At 27.9% G+C, this 16,702-nt stretch overlaps 3 protein-coding genes across 4 annotated transcripts in view; all 3 read left to right on the top strand.

The window, feature by feature from the left end:
- Nucleotides 1-16,702, top strand: part of LOC119600783 (organic cation transporter protein) — a 35,415-nt gene that overhangs the window by 15,618 nt on the left and 3,095 nt on the right. The window contains exon 1 of one of the 2 annotated variants that reach the window (XM_037951312.1): nucleotides 11,832-12,640. The exons of the other annotated variant lie outside the window; for it this stretch is intronic. Coding sequence (XP_037807240.1) covers nucleotides 12,531-12,640 — 110 coding nt within the window. The 5' untranslated portion in view covers nucleotides 11,832-12,530. Of the gene's footprint in view, nucleotides 1-11,831; nucleotides 12,641-16,702 lie in introns of those variants that run through there. 2 annotated transcript variants of the gene reach the window in all.
- On the top strand, nucleotides 1,836-5,212 carry LOC119600795 (organic cation transporter protein-like). Its single transcript, XM_037951345.1, has 2 exons — nucleotides 1,836-2,710; nucleotides 2,778-5,212. The coding sequence occupies exon 2, from the start codon at nucleotides 2,892-2,894 to the stop codon at nucleotides 4,572-4,574; it is 1,683 nt and encodes a 560-aa protein (XP_037807273.1). The 5' UTR covers nucleotides 1,836-2,710; nucleotides 2,778-2,891; the 3' UTR covers nucleotides 4,575-5,212.
- On the top strand, nucleotides 7,365-9,795 carry LOC119601250 (amine oxidase [flavin-containing]). Its single transcript, XM_037952060.1, has 3 exons — nucleotides 7,365-7,771; nucleotides 8,088-8,264; nucleotides 8,325-9,795. The coding sequence occupies exons 1-3, from the start codon at nucleotides 7,365-7,367 to the stop codon at nucleotides 9,187-9,189; spliced, it is 1,449 nt and encodes a 482-aa protein (XP_037807988.1). The 3' UTR covers nucleotides 9,190-9,795.

Here is a 16,702-nt window from a genome sequence, read left to right on the forward strand (position 1 = left end):
ATTTTATTGACAAAACATTCACTCACATACATATGTCATTGACATCACAATATACCAGGATAAAATCCGACATAAAAGATTTCGCTATAAAATTCGTCATTAAAAAATTTAACCAAAAACATGATATTTCTGCTTCATCAATTGCTGCTCTAAAAAATGTTGGGAATTTTTAATATATTAAATAGAAATATTAGCACTCGATTTATTGTATTTTTGGTAAAGATTACTGTAGAATTGTCCAATATGCAATTTTGTAAATTAAACAAAATAAAACGTATTTACATTTAGAAGAAATACTGATTATAATCAATGTTTTGGCAGCCACTACATACTGATAAACTTTTTTTGATTATTTCGGTGAATATTGCATGCACTTATTAATAAAAAAATGCAACGAATTTAAACATTTGTACTATTAGTAAAAATTTTATGAATCAACGTTGCTTTAATTTTTGCTTGACTGAATATTGGTAAACAGAAAATATTATTAATAACACATATAAGAAGTTTGATACTCAAAATCATTTCATTAAAAATTTATTAAAAGAATTTCAATTTATTTTAAAAAATGTGCCAATAAATCTTTGTGTAAATGTATAATTAATCCAACTTGTTCATATCTGGTTTGCATTAAGGCTTATGAACGCCTTTTTAATCAATGTTAGCTGCAAGTGAACAAAGTTTAATAATATAAAATAAATAATAATAAACATTAAATAAATACTGATAAGAAACTGTGATGTGTTATTTTTATTTTAGAGATGTGCGTGTGATGTGAATTTCATTTCTAAAACTGCATGTGTAAACGTAGTGTGATTGATAAACAAATTTTTTAATGTAAAAATATATCCAATCCAATGATCCAATCCAATGAATGAAAAAAATGATACTTATTGGTGTTTGTGAGTTATATTTTGAACTCTATAGTATTGTCATACACCACAGCAGAGAAACTTATTCAAACACTTATTTCTTGCCCAAGTTTAAACCACCTCCATTGAGCGTTTAAACTAGGTAACAAAGTAAAATCTTAATTTTATAACTAATCTTCAACTTGAAATTGCCTCATAAACTAACTCACTCATAATGATTAGAGTAAGTAAAAAACACTCACGCGCTCCTCTTTAGTTATTATTTTACCCTGCACTACTGTGACCACAGTTGATATTATCAGTTTGTAGCACTAACTTGTTTTCCACCACGTTTCAAAGTAAAACAAATGTTAATGGTTCGATTATAGTGAAACCGTTCCACTCTTGTCGAGAGTTCCTTTCTAGCAAAAACTTTAGATTGATACAGCTGTTGCTAAATTGAAAATTTTTGTTCGGTCCGTTCCGGATCGATAATGTCGTTGTCGTAATATAGTATGTATTATCTTTTTAATTTTAAAATTATTTGGAAATCGGCCCAGCTTTGTTTGCTTAGTAAAGGTAATTAATTTAATTTTTTTACTAAGTTTGAAATATAGTTAAACAGTTGTATAAATTCAAATGGTTAATATTAATATTAATATAATGCTCAATATACTTTATATGGATGTATGTATAAGAGTATTTCCATAAAGTTTAAACAATGAGATACATATTCACAATTTTCAAATACACAATAATAAATAAATAAATAAATATTCTCAATTGTAAACAAGGGGAATTTAGAAAAAAGTTCTTTACTTTAATAGTTGAGAGTAAATAAATAAATATATAAACAACTGTTTATGAGCTGCAAGTTTTGTCTTGAGAGATCGAGATTTGAGCATTTGTAGGCTACATAATAACAAAACACATCGCTAGAAATATAATGAATGTTTGGTTAATTGGTTGGTTAGTTGCTGAACAGAGGCAATATTTAAAATCAGTAGATCGTAGGCTTTTTCAACGTGCGGTGGTAAATTTCAAGTTGCCGGATTATCGGCTGGATCGTACGATACAATTAAAAATCAACAACAAGAAACAAATACGAATCTAATTAGTCGATACTGATAACACAACTAGTAACAAATTATTATTGTTTTCATATACCCGGATTATTTATTTTATGGCCATTGACTCGAATTCTCACTTCATTAGCCACCACCACCAGCTGTAAGGGAATTAGCTAATAATTCACACTGTGGCGAGATCACCGTTGCGTATGAATCGTATGTGATTAATATTTTTTTTGGTAATAAGTACACATTTTGTATGAGAGGTTTTTGACACCGGTGCCAAGCGTTCATACATATTTACACATATGTCAGCTGCATGTCTGTCGTCTGTATAATTAAACTGAAAAACATCTTCGGACGCGAATGAATACTTTGTAATTAAACAACGACTAATAGTGAGGAATACTTTCTAGTTGAGCTTTTTCTTACACGAGTGTATGAGTTTCGGCGGATACATTTGAGTGTTTGTTAACAACAAGAACGTAATCAATCGTCTAGTACACAACACACTTTTTCCTCAATTCAAGTGGTGCTGCCGTAGCAAACTGAGAGGAGTGAAGGGGTTCATACCAAAACAAAGAGATATTTAAAGTGTGCGCATGATTTTTAGTTTTTCTTGTTCGGTTGGCGGTCACTGTTGTGTTCATAGTGGTGCGGTTCGGTTAGATTCTTTTGCAACAAGTTAAAACATTCAACAATTTATTACGACCGCGGGGTCTTTAATTGCTCACAACAAGCAACAACAAACATAACTATAACATTAAAGGAATATAAAAAAGAAACAAGGTAATAACAGTACAACAACTTAAAGAAATCTCTCGTTAATGCTGTCTTTATTTTGAACTTGAAATAGTTTTCGTTCGCTCCACTTCTCCATTTTACCGACCGACTGGCTGAGCAGTTAGTTGACTGTTAGTGTGCTGTTTATGTAGTGTGTTTTGGCAAAAAGGATAAAGACCACGTCACTATGGGTTACGATGATGTCATTACGTATTTAGGCGACTTTGGACGCTATCAAAAGCAAATTTATTTCCTTCTTTGTTTACCAGCCATTTCGTGTGCATTGCACAAATTAGCGGGAGTTTTCTTGTTGGCACGTCCAGATTTTCGTTGTGTTCTACCTTTTGAAAATGATACTTCATCGACTACATATCAGAGTTTTCCGTCGGATCTTTGGAACCTTTCGTATCCTTTTGATGACGTTACAAACAAATGGCAAACATGTGAATATTATGATGTTCCTTATACAGAGGAGTATTTAAATGGCTCTGTGGTCGAGGTAGCCAATGGCACAAAACAATGTGAGCATTTTGTCTATGATCAATCTCTGTATATAAATAGTGCCGTTACAGAATGGAATTTGGTTTGCGGTCGCAGTTTGTTAAGTGCCACTAGTGATTCAATCTTTATGTTTGGTGTTTTACTAGGAAGTATAGTTTTTGGCCAATTGTCCGATAAGTATGGTCGTAAACCAACTTTCTTTGCTGCTTTGGTGATTCAGGTGGTTTTCGGCGTATTGGCTGGAGTTGCACCAGAATATTTTACCTATACGATATCCAGAATGATAGTGGGAGCAACTACTTCGGGCACATTCTTAGTAGCTTATGTTATTGCCATGGAAATGGTAGGACCTTCGTATCGTCTGTTTGCTGGTGTCGCCTGTCAACTTTTCTTTTCTACAGGTTTTATGTTAACTGCCGTTTTTGCTTACTTTATTCGTGAATGGAGATGGCTACAAATAGCACTTACTCTGCCCGGTTTATTGTTTATGTGCTATCATTGGATTATACCTGAATCGGCAAGATGGCTTCTGTTGAAAGGACGCAAAGATGAAGCTATTATTGTCATTGAAAAGGCTGCCAAAGTAAACAATGTGAATATACCCCAAGAAGTATATGACAATCTAATAGATGAAGCTACGGAAAAGAAAAAGGAAGAAAATTTAAATAAGAATTCAAATGAGAAAGCCCCATCCATTTTTGATTTGTTACGTTATCCCAATTTGAGACGTAAAACCTTGATAATATTTTTCGATTGGTTTGTCAATAGTGGAGTTTATTATGGCCTCTCCTGGAATACGAACAATTTGGGTGGAAATGTTTTCCTTAATTTTTTGGTATCTGGCGCTGTCGAAGTTCCTGCCTACTCATTCCTACTGGTGACCCTTAATAGATGGGGTCGACGTACAATTTTGTGCGGTTGCATGATTGCTGCTGGCGTGTCTCTCCTGCTAACCATACTGGTAGCGGAAGATATGAATTGGTTAATAATAACATTTGCCATGATTGGTAAATTTGCCATAACTGCCGCATATGGTACCATTTATATATTCTCAGCAGAACAGTTCCCCACTGTAGTGCGTAACGTTGGCATTGGAGCATCTTCAATGGTAGCACGTATTGGTGGTATTTTAGCTCCTTACCTTAATTTATTGGGTCAAATTTGGAAACCTTTGCCACTAATCCTCTGCGGTGCTTTAGCATTCGTTGGTGGTCTTTTGTCTCTTTTGCTTCCGGAAACACGCCACAGACCTATGCCAGAAACCATTGAAGATGGTGAAAATTTTGGCAAAAAACAAAAGCACAATGACCTAAATGAAGCAGGCGAGGAGCTAGCGTCTATGCTTCCAACACAAAATGGTAAAAAGTAATAGGTATACTGATTGTATTTATGGTGTTCTCCAAAGTGTCTTGTACTTATAATAAATTTCCAAGTAATTTAGCTTATGTAGGTATATGTTGTGTATGATTATGGATAATAAAATATAGAGACATACTCTTCCAAACTAAAAAGAGGAGATATATGGAACTAATATACTTAATTATGACACACATTTTAAATGTAAAATTTAATTAACCGGATTTCTTTGAAAAATTATATATATAAATATTAGAAATAATAATATATTTTATTATCCGTTCATATATACATAATATATATTATTTTTATAATATAAAAATTTATAATTATTATATAATTTTACTGATTGCAAATGTAAATTATTAACGAATTTATACGTGTATGTGTATTTATAACTAGTAAAATTATGTCAAATGATAATTAATTCGCACAATATACGCGTAGTAATTTATAAAAAAATTAATATACATAGAATATTTTGTTTGAAATTTTCCATTTAAGAGATAAGTTTTTTACTTGTTGATATTGTTTTTTATAATGAAATGTTTTTGTGAATAGAACTTATACTCAAAAAGCAATCAAACAATTAGAAACAATTTTAATATTTAGCTGGAATTAAAGTTTTTAAATAAAATGTTAAAACATAAATAACTTGTAAAAGATTTTTGTTTCTCTTGAAGTTTTATATTGCTCTAGAAAATTATTCACAAGCAATAGTAATAAATGTTTTTAAGGAATTATTAAAACATGAATTAAAATTAAATATTGCAAAATTGTTAATAGTTAGAGTCAAAATGGCTGAACGTTTAGCGATTAAATTAAAATAAATCTTTGAAAGTTGTTTTTGAGTACTTGATTAGTATTTTTTTTACTAGTTTAAGCGCCCGATTAGATCAGATTAAACTTGGGCATGAAGAGACAAAGTGTTAACTGCCGCGAGAACATAAATAAAATTTTTATAAAACTTAATATTAAAATTCTTTAATTCTTAACTAGTATAAAATCTGAAGACAAAATCTGAATTTTTCTTCAATTTTTAATTTCTTTAAATTTTTTATAGCAAAACTTTACATTTTATGTTGTTTTGTATGACAGTATTACAAATTTTAAACTACTGCTCAAAAACAGAATAGAGAATTAAAGTTCGAATTAAGTTAACTTATATGTTTAATCAGCAATTAACTATTTCGTTAAATCTTTATAAATAAGAACTAAATTGAGAATTTGTAAATATTTATTTTAAAACCTTAATTATAAATTTTGTATACATATATTAATAACTGTTTGTTGGAATACTTTTAACTACAATCAAAGAATTTAATGCCTTTAAGTATATACATATGTATGTATGTGCAAATATAAACAAAATATTTCATTTGCACTTCATATTGAAAGCATTAAATCAGTAGGTACTTTCAAAATGAATTATCAATGATTAAAAAATAAATCTAAGAGTAGAATATTCTCAATTATTTTCCAGTTTTGTAGTAGTATTTCTATAATTGTTTTGATTAAACATTGAATTTCAGAATAAAGAGATAAAATCGCGAATCCATTGACGCCATTGAGATATACGCAAAATTTTCGATAACTCCATAGATTTCATTATTAAAATCTTAAATATTGCCTTGTCAGATAAGTAATAATAGCCATACAGCGGTAGCTAAATTCCAGCTGGAATTTTGAGATTTTTATGTTTTCTTACAATCGTCACCTATGTTTCCAAAAAGTTTTTTTTATTTGTCAAATAATAACTGTTTAATGAACATTTTAAACTGCATTAAAAGTTTTCTACCATCGTTTTTTAATAAGAATCCTTTCTTAAAGTAAGAAATATCATATGGAATAATAATCTTAAATAAACACGACTTTGGAGATTTAAATATTAAACTAAAAAATAACATAAATTGTCGTTTATTTATAGAACATACATATTAGCAACAAAATCATAAAATGTTTTTTGAAACGTTATCAGAATATGTATGTATTTTTATATATATGTATGTATTTCATACATAACACTACAGAGTGTATATATACTACTTACTACACACTAATATTAATAATTACAAATACTACATCTAAATTTTTAAATCGCACAATCCTCTAGCTTAAATAGTCTGAAATTAGCAAATAAATTTTTAGAATCAAATCAATGTTATGTACAAAATTTTATGTTAAAATAAAAGAATTCGAAGTTCGAAAAATTGTTTACTGCTAAAATAATATTTAGATCATGATTAATATGAATTTATATTAAAAAATGAGAATTAATTAAATATAGTTAGATTTATCAAGATATTTTTTATTTATAAGTTTAACAGTTTCATCTATTTCAAAGTAGTTTTAGAACATAAGCTTTTAATACGTTCGAAAGTTTGAAACAATTTTAAAGTTCATATGTATGTCATAATTTTTTTTAAATATGTTTTTTGTTTATTTCTTGATATTTTCAATGAAATAACTCAATAAATTTAAAAGTTTTTTTAAGAAAATGGTCTCAAAATTATAAAACCTTACGATTAGGATTTGAAACACTCGCATTTGAACTTCTTAAGTGATATTATAAAATTTGGATTTATATTAAATTACAATTAGTAGCTATTTTTTAGGGATGCAAATTTAAATTCCTATGTATGTAGTATTAAAACTTGCTGTCATTTATTGCAACGAAAGTGGGTATTTTTTAAATCAGCCTTAAAGTATACTCTATAAATTCATAAATATATTTCTTTAACTTGGCAGCACTATTATAATGTTTACCTTCAGAAACTTTTTGAAATTAAAAAAAAAAATAACGATGGTGAATGAAGCAATTACTGAACTCACGAAACAAAATAAAAAAATTGATGTGTTAATAGTTGGTGCTGGATTATCGGGTTTAATATCAGCTCTTAAAATAACACAAACAGAACCAAGTCTTCACGTGAGGATATTGGAAGCATCAAACAGAGTCGGTGGTCAATTACATCAAGTCAGTTTAGGAGAAATTGGAGCTAAATGGATTAGCGAAGATCAATGCCACATTTATCGTTTAATTAATACATTAAAAGTTCCAATCCTCAAGCGAAATAGTCTATCTTCTCATTTAAAATCATATAGAGAAATGAATGAGGGGATTTTTTCTGTATTAGCAAATTATGAACTAAAGCGTTATATACATGAACTTGAACTCAAAATGGAATTTTTTAAACCAGGTTTTGTTAAGTAAGAACAACATACATACATACATACATATAGCTCATTTACTACAAGACTGACATAACCGGGTTTTTGAACTAAGTACTAGAGAAATGTCTATTATTTTCAGAGTGCGAGTAATTTTTTATCGTAAACGTCAAAATTAGAAACCAAAGTTTTCACTTATAATTGACCAGTAAAAATTTTGTCAAGTTGAGATAAGAAATATATTAACAACTACTTTATATATTGGATTTTGGTTTATGCCGGTCTTGTAGTAAATGAGCGATATGTATGTACATATGCACTTCCATTTGTGTATCACTGTGTAATTTATATTTAGATGTAAAGGATATTCAATGCAACAACATATATATAATCGTTTGTTTTTCAATTCGTCTCGAAAATATATGATGAATTTAGTTTTAGTAATATGTGGAACAGAGGCAAAATATATTAGTTTCAGAGATTTTATGTCAATATGTTACACATCTGGTGGCATACGAAGATTAATTGATCTGTAAGTTTAAATAAATATGTTTTTTTTTTTAATTTTTTCTACTAATTCAAATTAATGTAGGATTATTGAAGCTCCAAACTATTCCTTATTAGAGTTTTCTAGCAAAGACTTGTTGTACAAACTCTTACAATATCTTCAGAATGTAGAAATTCTCTATGGACGCAAAGTAAGCACGATAAATCAATATCGAGATTTTGTTGAAGTAAGGGATTCCGCAAATGAATATCACGTAGCTGAAACAATAATTTTATCAATACCAAGGAATTCCTCACAGGAAATTTATTTTCGGCCTCCCCTCCCCTTAGAGTTGCAAACTCCGCCTTTACCTGTGGATAGTGAAAAATATATTATAACAAGTTTTCTGGCTAGTTACAGGGAAGGCTATTGGCGTCTAAAAGGATTTTCTGGAAGTTATATTAAACATGAACCACTTTTGATTGCTTACGAGTATCGTCCTACAGTATATGCTGGTTTCATGATACATGAAGAAGGAATAGAACCTTTGGTGAGATCAATAGTACTTCACGAATTTGGCAAAATATTCGGAGAAGAAATGCTTGTGCCTCGAGAATTTCAACAACACAGCTATGAACTAAATTATCAGTTCCATTTGCCACTGACAACACCCTGGAATCGTATAATTTGGTCATCTTCTGCTGCCGCTGGTACATGTTATCGCGGTCGTTTAGGTGGTGCTGTACAAAGCGGTCTTAGGGCAGCTGTAAATGCATTGCTTATGTGCCGACCGCAAATTGTTTCCTGGCAAGATATAGCCGAAGTACAATGTCACAGCTATTTACGTAGTCGAACAACCACATGGTCTTCAGTATTTCTTAGTACTTTCAATTTATATAATGTTTCCACATACACTCTTTTCATAAGTGGCCTAGTTTTAATTTTGACTACAGCCTACAAGAAACACTAGTTCATCCGCATTCATATCCTATAAAAATTATCAATTGAAAACTTTGTGATAATTGAAGAAGAGAGGGAGAGAAGAAAGGCGAATTTGTGATTATTATCATCTTAAGTAATTGTAATGTTCACTAGTGTGTGCGTCTTTAACTCATGTGATCATCATTCGCAATTATCACAAGTGAATTTAAGTATATAATCGACCAACAGTTTTGTTTTATCCAATTTTATATGTCGAGATGGACTTTAAATGATGTAGTGCCAGTAAACCTACGTGTGAGAGAATGTGCGTTTAATGTGTATGTTTGAAATTTAGAACTACACACCTTATTTAGAGATTTGCTTTGATTTTTTTTTTACTTTTTTATTTTTTAACTATGTATTTATTTACTTATCATTTTCATTTTTATTAAATTTAATGAAACTCGTGTAGGTAATTTGTTCACTGTACTTATATGTGTGTGATGATGATGTGATGGTGATGTACATTTATTAATCCAATTAATAGGATTTTTGAAGGTTAATTTTTGAAATAAATTTTAACATAACTTATTTATAAAATATATTCAACAGACCAAAGCTTCCAAAGAATTAATTCCCTAATTTTTGTTTTGAAATCGAATTGTTTTTTTTTAATAATTTTAAAATATGTATTTTAATTTCTTAATGCTTTTGATGCAGTTGAATTCGTTTCTATGGAATCTTAAACTCCATTTAAATATTAAAATTGGATTTAGAAAAATATTCAACATTTTGAAATTAATTAGTTTCGCATAGTATACATAAAAAATGAGAATAACTTCAACGAAATATAAAGCCAAAGTATTGAACTTTTGAATTAATACCCTGAGAGTAACATTAAATTTCAAACTGAAATAAAATAGAATGCATTCTTTCTAAGCTTTGTAACAAACTTTGTTTTATTTCATTCTTTATGGCAATTCTAGTTATGAAAAGGTGAATAACCTTATTTTATTTCAAAAGTAAAATTGGATTTTCAAATTTAAGGCAATAATAAAGTAATTCTAACATAAAATTAATATATACTTCTCCGGTATTCATTCTTTTATAAATCATTAATAGGAATATTAACCGTTTATAAATATAGGGATTTAACGATTGTTGTGATAAATATTTGTCAAAAATCGAACTTTTTTTAGTTAAATACTAAATTATACTTAACTAAAAAAAGTTCGATTTTTGACAAATATTTATCACAACACTATATAATACGTCGGCAGAACAGCTGTCAATCATTTGTTTATATGATAAGCGAATCGTATCGCCTTTATTGTCAGGACAAATAAATGTTTTTTTGCTATATTATATTTAAAAATAATTAAAATAATGACTAAAACTTACCTAAAAACCTAATTTTACATGCACTTGAAAAATGCGATTTAAGAACGCAAAAAAAATCTTTTTAAGTCAGATAATTGCTCTCTTGTTTATATATAAAATTGTAAATTTTAATTAATCATTATGATTTCTTTATTTTGTGCATAACTGTATAACTTATCTTTAAAACAACATTAATTACAATTTAGTTTACTTAGTAGTTGTGGGCTATCTATTATTGATAAGTTATTTACATACATATTGTGCAGTGTCCTTTCAGAAAAAAAATATAAGATGCACTTTAAATGTATATTGAACCGCTTCATAGAATTTGTAAATGAACCTTCATGATAAGATCCAGCCAGTCAGAACTTTTATGATAAGATCAAATTGTAACTGTACGTACCCAGCAGTACGAGATAACTCATTTGCTACAGAATTAACTAAAATAACAGCTAGTTTTTGGACCATGTGTATTATATTTCTCTCAAAGTGCAGTACAGAACAAAGCGTTTTTATTCTAAAGTACTTACGGGCATTACTAGTTTTTTCCTAAATTACTTGCAGATACCAAAGGGACGATTGATTAGTTACTATATTATTTAGCAATGATTTATTTTTTCTGCATTACAATAATATGTATGTATATAAATTTGAGTCAATCACATTTTTTTTTAAATTAATGAAAAATATTGTATAAAATTACATATGTATGTATATCAACCTATGCATTGTGTCGTCGTAAATCTGCTGGGTATTTATAATTTCACTATTGTGTGTTGGACAGGCATTACTATCCCGCATTTGTGATAATTGAATAACTTAAGAAAGACTTTCAACAATAATCCTCACTTTAAGTTATTATCATAATGTGTCTCTCTCTCTAATCACAGAATATGTATGTTATATGTACATACATACAAATGTATGTATGTATGTATATACATATGTATGTTATATTAACGTTGGATTATTCTTAATTTTTGTCATAAAATACATACTTGTACATTTATACGAATTTATTAATAACAAATTTTGAACACAGTGATTTGTTGAGAAAATATCAACAGAAGCAACACAAGTACTTACTTGTCGTCACTTGTGTATTACTGATGAATGAACGGACAGACGATCATAAGGACGGACTGGCATTCGATCACTCTCATTTTATGTGTGTACTAACTAAACTAATGATACATACTTGTACTCACAATAACACTTGTTTTTTTGTTAATGTTGCTGATTTTTGTTGTTGTTTTCTTCTTACAATAAATATAATATAATAAAGTGATCCGTGTGTGTTGGATTTAGTCTGTAAAACGCATTCATCACGATCACTTGTAAATCTATTTGAATAGAAGATTATATTGACAGTCAAGTAAAAAAATATATATAAATATAAAATTATGGAGAAAGTAAATTGAAGAAAAAAATAAAAAAAATATTTAATTTAAAAAAAAAAAAAAATATTTTTAGAACAAAGAACACAGCACAAAATCATCTGCATAAATATTTATACACGCAAATGAAATAGAAATATAAAATATTTTTGACAAACCACTTACAAATGCACATGTACTCGTGTTGTTGCATCTGAGTTTGCAGCCCAGCGCAACGCAACATCAAAAACAAAAGTGAAAGTACTAAAATAGAGACCAAGAAGAGAAAAACTAAAAAGAGGATATTCTTCTCTATTTTGAAAATAGTAATATTTATGTACATAAATAAATACATACATATATATGTACATATTTAAGAAATAAAATATCGGTAAAAGTCAATGTCACTGCCAGTCGTTTTGTTACACATTCAATAGAGTAACTAGCGATTATATCGGAATAAATAAATATAAAGAATTAAATATAAAGTTAAGATTTTTAAAATAAATATTTTAAAATGTGTGTGCAAATTTAAAGTGTTAAAAACAATAATATTGTGTGTTCTTTTGCTAATTTATTAAGAAAATAACAAATATTATTTATATTGCTGCCGTTTTTTAAACTAAAAACAAAAATGTCTCAAGATCAAGGGGAAAAATCGAAATCAAGCATAAGCGAGGAAGCTTATAAAGAAATTGTTACAAATGAATTGGAACGTGTTGGAATTGGTGGAAAATTTGTATGGTAATATTCCATTTGGAAAAAAATGCATGTAATTTGTTACTATTTAATGATTAAAAACAGTTAGAATATTCTTATTTAATCCTGCAATTATCCTTACTAGGATTAATGTCATTACTTTTAATGACAAACTACCCATATTTAAATTCCTCCATGACTACAAGTTATGCAAAGAATATTTTAACTCTGATGATTTATATTAATTTAATGATGCGAAAAAAAATTAAAAAACAAATATGCCGTTATCAAAAATGTATATACATAGTACAGATTTATATTAGGGATGCTATTTAAAATTCTTAAAAATCTTAAAATCCTTCATTTTTTTTGATAATTTATAATAATATAGAATACCGGCAAAATAAAAAAATAAATTTGTAAGAAAATTGTTTAATTATTAGTAACACCCTGCCACTGAAACTATCCTCATATAAGTGTAAAGAGTACTCCGTAAAGGACTATGGCTGGTCCAAAACTTATCCAATATATTTGGAAAAAACCTGCTCCATCATATTTTATGTGAGGTCCACTTAATTCAGATATGCATAACATTAGACTAGTCCCAAAAACTACTCCTTTGCTAAAATTATGGGACTATATAATACACAACAAGATCCTGCGTAATGCAGATCATGGACCATGTTTGTTTTTAAAAAATTAACATGGTCTATACCTGCATTACATAGTATACAATGGATCACCTAAATGGATCATGTAATCTACTCCATTAAGTTAAAATTGAGTTTAGCGTTCACCGTTCGTGTCCCTTTAAGATATTTTCAAAAAAAAAAAAATTCCCCGTATTTACGTGTTTAATTCAAAATTGTATACGACTTCAAAAAAATTCTGCTTTGTGATGATTCCCAAAATATTTGCATTAAAAATCCTTTCTATAAACCTTTGATCTATGCTTAAGATCATTTTTAATGTATGAACGAATTAATTCGCCTAGCAATGAGCTAAGAATACAGGTATTCTAAAAAGATGTTTATTTGCAGCACATGAATCAAAAACGTTTTTATCTTATTTTTAAGTTATACAATAAAGTGATAGCGTGTTATTAAAATCAGATACAATCAGTTGCATAAATGTATATTTTATTATTAACAGGGAAACCAAAAAATTGCTCTAAAAAGTTTAATGCGCATTAAATATGTAGCAAAAATATATGCTTTTAAAACTTATAAACCATGATCCAAAAAATAAACGTTTATACTATAATTAAATGTTTCTATTTATTTAACAAAATAACATGTATTATTTTGGAAAAATCCGCTAATTATTGAAATGGGCTTTTAAAATTATAAATAATTCCTAAATATGAGAATAAGATAAAAATATGTATGTAAAATATACTACATAAAATATTTGGGGAAGTCCTTTATGATCCTTCAAAATGTTTAAGTTAAAAATTATGTATCCTTATGGAAAACTACTCGTGAAACACTAATGGTTTTTGTAAAACAGACAAAATTTGATTTGAAGAAAAAATGTAATATAATTTTATTTAAAATTACATTAATTAGCTTAAATTAAGCGATATTTGAGCAGTGTAGAGAAAAGGCTGCAATTTCCACTTTTGTAGTTTTAGAAGTAAATAGGAAAAACCTGTAAGTCTGAAAGCATTTTTATTTTTTTTTTTAAATATGCTTATAAATAGTAGTAATAATTTTAGACAATAATTCACAATAACTTAATTGCTATGGTACACACTGATATGATGAAAAAAATCTCATAAAATAGATTGTTATAACTACATTTCTCAGATCTCAGATTGTTTAACGTTTATAAAGAAAATTCATCATTAATTATACATATCGCGGGTTAAATGCAATATTGTTTAAAATAATTTTTATTTTTCTTAGAAGCTTTTTTTAAATAAATAACTCATTAAATAAAACTATAAAAAAAATTAAAGTTTACATATGTACATTAGACCGACTCACAAAAAATGATGATTGAGTTACCCCCTCAAAATATTCTCTGTTATGTTATATGACGTTATCCAAAATATTTTGGTGGTAGTTTTGTCCGTTCATGAGCTGGACAGTTTTCTAGAAAATATCCTATGGGGGACACGATTTATCATGTTCAATTCAATATTTTACCCAGCTTCAAAAAATCTTTGTTTTGTTTTATGATGGTTCCCAAAATATTTTTAGTCTATCGATGGCCGTTCGTAAGCTGGACCGGTTACATGGAATGCCCTTTTCAGTTATTTTTTTAAATTTTACAGTTTTTTCTTAAACAAAATATACAATATGTGGTCTCATTTGAAAGGGTTTTTAAATCCGCGTCTAAAGGTGTATACAATTTGCAAAATTGTGCATTAATTTTATTTATATTAATGAAAAACCTAACAATTTTTAATCTTTTTGGAATATAACAATTATGAGGAGACTGTAATTTATGATTAATACATCATTGGATGTGCCTTTAAAACACTTTTCAAATGATACCCCATATTGACTATATTGTTTCAAAACAAAACTAAAATTTAAAAAAATAATTCAAAAATACCTTTTTTAAATTTTGTCCAGCTCACGAACGGCCATCGATAGACTAAAAATATTTTGGGAATCATTATAAAACAAAGCAAGGTAAATTTTGGGAGGGACGTTTGGGACGTTTTTGCTTTCCATACAGAGTGAGTCGGTCTAATGTACATACAATACATTTGCATGTATTTTTTAATTTGTTCAGATACGAAGAATACAATTCGAACGATGGGAGTTAAAAAATTTCAACATTTTAAGAACAAATCATTAAATCAGAAAATTCAAGATATTTTTTGGGCCAAAATTTTTGACAAGACAAATTTCCAGTACAATTGTAAATTAAGAATTTCCGACTTTATAAAAAAATCCGCTCGCGATGCACTAATAGTTACGTTATAATAAAACTTTCGAAACGCTGATTTTTGCTTCATATATACATATACATAATATTTAAACAATAAAAACCTGAACTTTGTACTTAATATGTACATCTGTGTAATACAGATAGATGCTTCTCATTTATATAAAATTAATACTTAATTATATTTAGTTTCATAAAATTAGCTGATAATATAAATTATTTTCACTTTTAGAGCTTTAAACTTTATTTTGATTTTGAAAAACATTTTTAATTAAGGATTAATACAAATATTTAGGTATAAGAGTGAACATATTCTAATACTATTCAAAATAATTGCAGTCCATTAATTTAAGTATCGTATTTATTATATCTACATTTACGAAATAATAAATATGATAACTAATTTTTACAAAAACTGAATACAATATTAATAGTTTTTAATTTTGACTCTAAATATTGCAAATTTTGTGCGAACATGTTAAATATTTATATGTATTTTTAAAAATACCTGTTTGGAATAATATAATAATTTATCAGAATTTGTTGCATTCTGTTATATAATTACGAAAACGAATTTTTTATGTGTTAAAAGTTATTGAACTTAGTTATTAAATCATAACAAAACATTAAACCTGTCCATTGTTGTACGAAAAATTTTTAAAATGAAATAAAATTTTAAACTTATTTAAGATTTCACGTATAATTTTTTTCATTATCTGTTCCAAATATGTTACCAATTAGGTAGCTTTTGACATGAAGACAAAAAATTTAACATAACCAAGAAAACAGAATTTTAACAGCAGCCTAATTTACATTCCCCAAATAGTGTGCTATATTATTAAATATTTAACGAATTTGTTTATTTATTTTATAATATATACAACTATGTCGGTAGTTACCTTCCTACTAAGGAGTACGTTTATGGTATAAACAAGGTTAATATCGATAATACAACAAAAACGCGGTCATAAATACTCATGGATTTACAAGCATTTTCAGGAAATTAAGTTTTTACTCATTATCAAAGCTTGTCTCACGTAATCTGAATTTCTCTCATTCTGTACTATTTGTGTATATTTTAAGCTTGCACTCGTAAAACGCTAAAACTAAAACATTGAACTTGAAAAATGTTTATAAACACATGTTTTGTATTGTTGTTTGAATTTAATTATTAAGTTTTGTCTTATATTATTTATTACTACAAAC

Source organism: Lucilia sericata, unplaced genomic scaffold, assembly GCF_015586225.1.
Source record: "Lucilia sericata isolate MDLA Ls3-8-SP2 unplaced genomic scaffold, ASM1558622v1 Contig000005F_arrow, whole genome shotgun sequence".
Taxonomy (NCBI): domain Eukaryota; kingdom Metazoa; phylum Arthropoda; class Insecta; order Diptera; family Calliphoridae; genus Lucilia; species Lucilia sericata.

Bases quoted from the DNA above. Each gene is read 5' to 3' on its own strand.
- LOC119600795 (XM_037951345.1), top strand. From the start codon at position 2,892: ATGGGTTACGATGATGTCATTACGTATTTAGGCGACTTTGGACGCTAT.
- LOC119601250 (XM_037952060.1), top strand. From the start codon at position 7,365: ATGGTGAATGAAGCAATTACTGAACTCACGAAACAAAATAAAAAAATT. The intron at 7,772-8,087 runs GTAAGAACAACA...ATTTATATTTAG, and splicing joins TTTAAACCAGGTTTTGTTAA to ATGTAAAGGATATTCAATGC. The intron at 8,265-8,324 runs GTAAGTTTAAAT...AAATTAATGTAG, and splicing joins ATACGAAGATTAATTGATCT to GATTATTGAAGCTCCAAACT.